This window comes from Eimeria mitis, genomic scaffold, assembly GCF_000499745.2.
Source record: "Eimeria mitis Houghton genomic scaffold, Emh_scaff7998, whole genome shotgun sequence".
Lineage (NCBI taxonomy): Eukaryota > Apicomplexa > Conoidasida > Eucoccidiorida > Eimeriidae > Eimeria > Eimeria mitis.
Window position 1 is genome coordinate 1 of NW_024016208.1, and position 1,879 is coordinate 1,879.

The window sequence follows — 1,879 nt, forward strand, 5'->3', positions numbered from 1 at the left end:
TAAGCCCGCCTGCTACTATGAACAGCGTTGGGGGCGACGTGGGGGGGCCCTGGCCCGACCTGGCTCCTCCGCCGGAGGCCGTTCACCTCTTTCACAGCTACGAGGATCTCAAGGCCCAGCTGCTGCCCCTGAGAGACCCCGACCAACAGCAGCCAACGGACAAGTTTGTCTCCCCACTCGGTTCTCTGCATGAGGCAGACGCCTTCGCACGAGAGTCCTCCCTCGCTGGAGCTGCAGCGTTGCTACCCCAAGGGTCCCGGAGCCTCCTTCAGCCTTTCTCCAAAAGCTTCATCCACAGCCGAGACACTGCAGTCTCTCCTTCTCCGCCCATTACTAGGGGCTCCCGCCGTGCTGCCTCCCGCAAAAATGAGGGACCCATGAGTGGCGAGGGCACGCCTGGCTCTGTCCTAGGCACTCCTCCTTTGGCTGATACGCCGAATGTTCCTTCTGAAAATGCTCAGGATCCGGAAGGAGTGAGTGGGCTTCTGGAGGGGAATAGCAGCCAGTTGAACGAGGCAACAGCTCCCCGACACACACAGAGCAATCCGCTCCCCATCACCTCCCCCCTTGGTCACGATGTGCCCACAGCTCAGCGGAGGACCCGCAGTAGCGAGACCTTCAGTGGTACCTTTGTGAAGAGCAGGAGCAGGAGAGACAGTGCGCTGGGTGGGCGCGAGCAGCACGAAGACAGTGCAGGCGGCACTGTCCCGCCAGAAGTTGAGTCCCTGCTGCTGAGGTTGCAGCATCGCAGCTGCAGTACGGGGACAGCAGCTCCATTCAGCTGGCGCCGAGCTAGGGAACGCGCGAGAGCGGTTGCTGCTGCTGCACGAAGCAGCAGTAGCAGCAGTTGCTTTGCAACGGAAGGCAACTGGAAGTTCGACGGCGACATGTTAGTGCCCGGCGACTCAGAGAAAACTAAAGCTCTAAGGCAGGAGGCTCTCAAGAGAGTGCGGCAAAGGGCCAGAGAAGCGCGGGAGAGGCAGCAACAAGAGCTGCTGCAGCAGCAGCTAGAACAGGAGCAGCAGCACCAGCGTAGCCAACTCCTCAGTAAACAGTTACGGCAGCGCACGCTGCAGAGGATCAGAGAAAATGCCCTCAAACAAGAGGAAGAGAGGCAGCAGCAGGAGCTGCTACAGCAGCAGATGATGCGTCAAGCGGAGGCGCAGAGGCAATATTGCGCTCGACACCGCAAGGCCCTACAGCAGCGGCTACTGCAGCAGCAGCAAGAGATTAAAGACAAGATAAGAATGCATGCGGAGGAGAGCGTCAGACNCAGCGGCTACTGCAGCAGCAGCAAGAGATTAAAGACAAGATAAGAATGCATGCGGAGGAGAGCGTCAGACAGTCCAGAGATGCGAAGGTAAGGGGATGCATATTTGTTTACGAAATATACATAGTATATATACTTGTGTATTCATAAGCATACCTGAATGTCAATGATACACGTTTTGCTATATTTGACAGGTCTCCATATGGCGCCAACTATGCATATTGGATATGTACATGTTGGGCACTTAGTGTGTGTAGAGGAACGTATGCATTTTCATCAACCTGCGCGCTGAAGCATATGCCACAGTGCTATTCAGCACTGTATTTAACCTCCATCCTGCGTGTTCCACTTACGCCGACTTTTGGGGGCCGCCGCAGACCCCTGCACCCCTTAGGAGGCCTCTTGGCGCGAAATCTCGCCATTTGTATGCTTTATGAATTGGTCTACTCTCACTTTGTTACCTCAAGCGCCTACTTGCACTCGTGTACACTGTGCAACTTCGTCGATTGTTTTTTAATGACCTTGTTGTCGTCTGGTTTTATGCGAACTGCTGCAGGAACGAATCGCAGCCGAAGTCGCCGCATTTAGGCGCCGCACAGTTGAACGGCT

At 55.9% G+C, this 1,879-nt stretch overlaps 1 protein-coding gene across 1 annotated transcript; it reads left to right on the plus strand.

The window, feature by feature from the left end:
- Window positions 1-17: 17 nt before the first annotated feature.
- EMH_0093440 (uncharacterized protein) lies at window positions 18-1,316 on the plus strand (the record flags this gene model as incomplete). Its single annotated transcript, XM_038023099.1, is given in 2 exon segments — window positions 18-1,270; window positions 1,274-1,316. Coding segments are annotated over 2 exon segments (1,296 nt in total).
- Window positions 1,317-1,879: the final 563 nt, after the last annotated feature.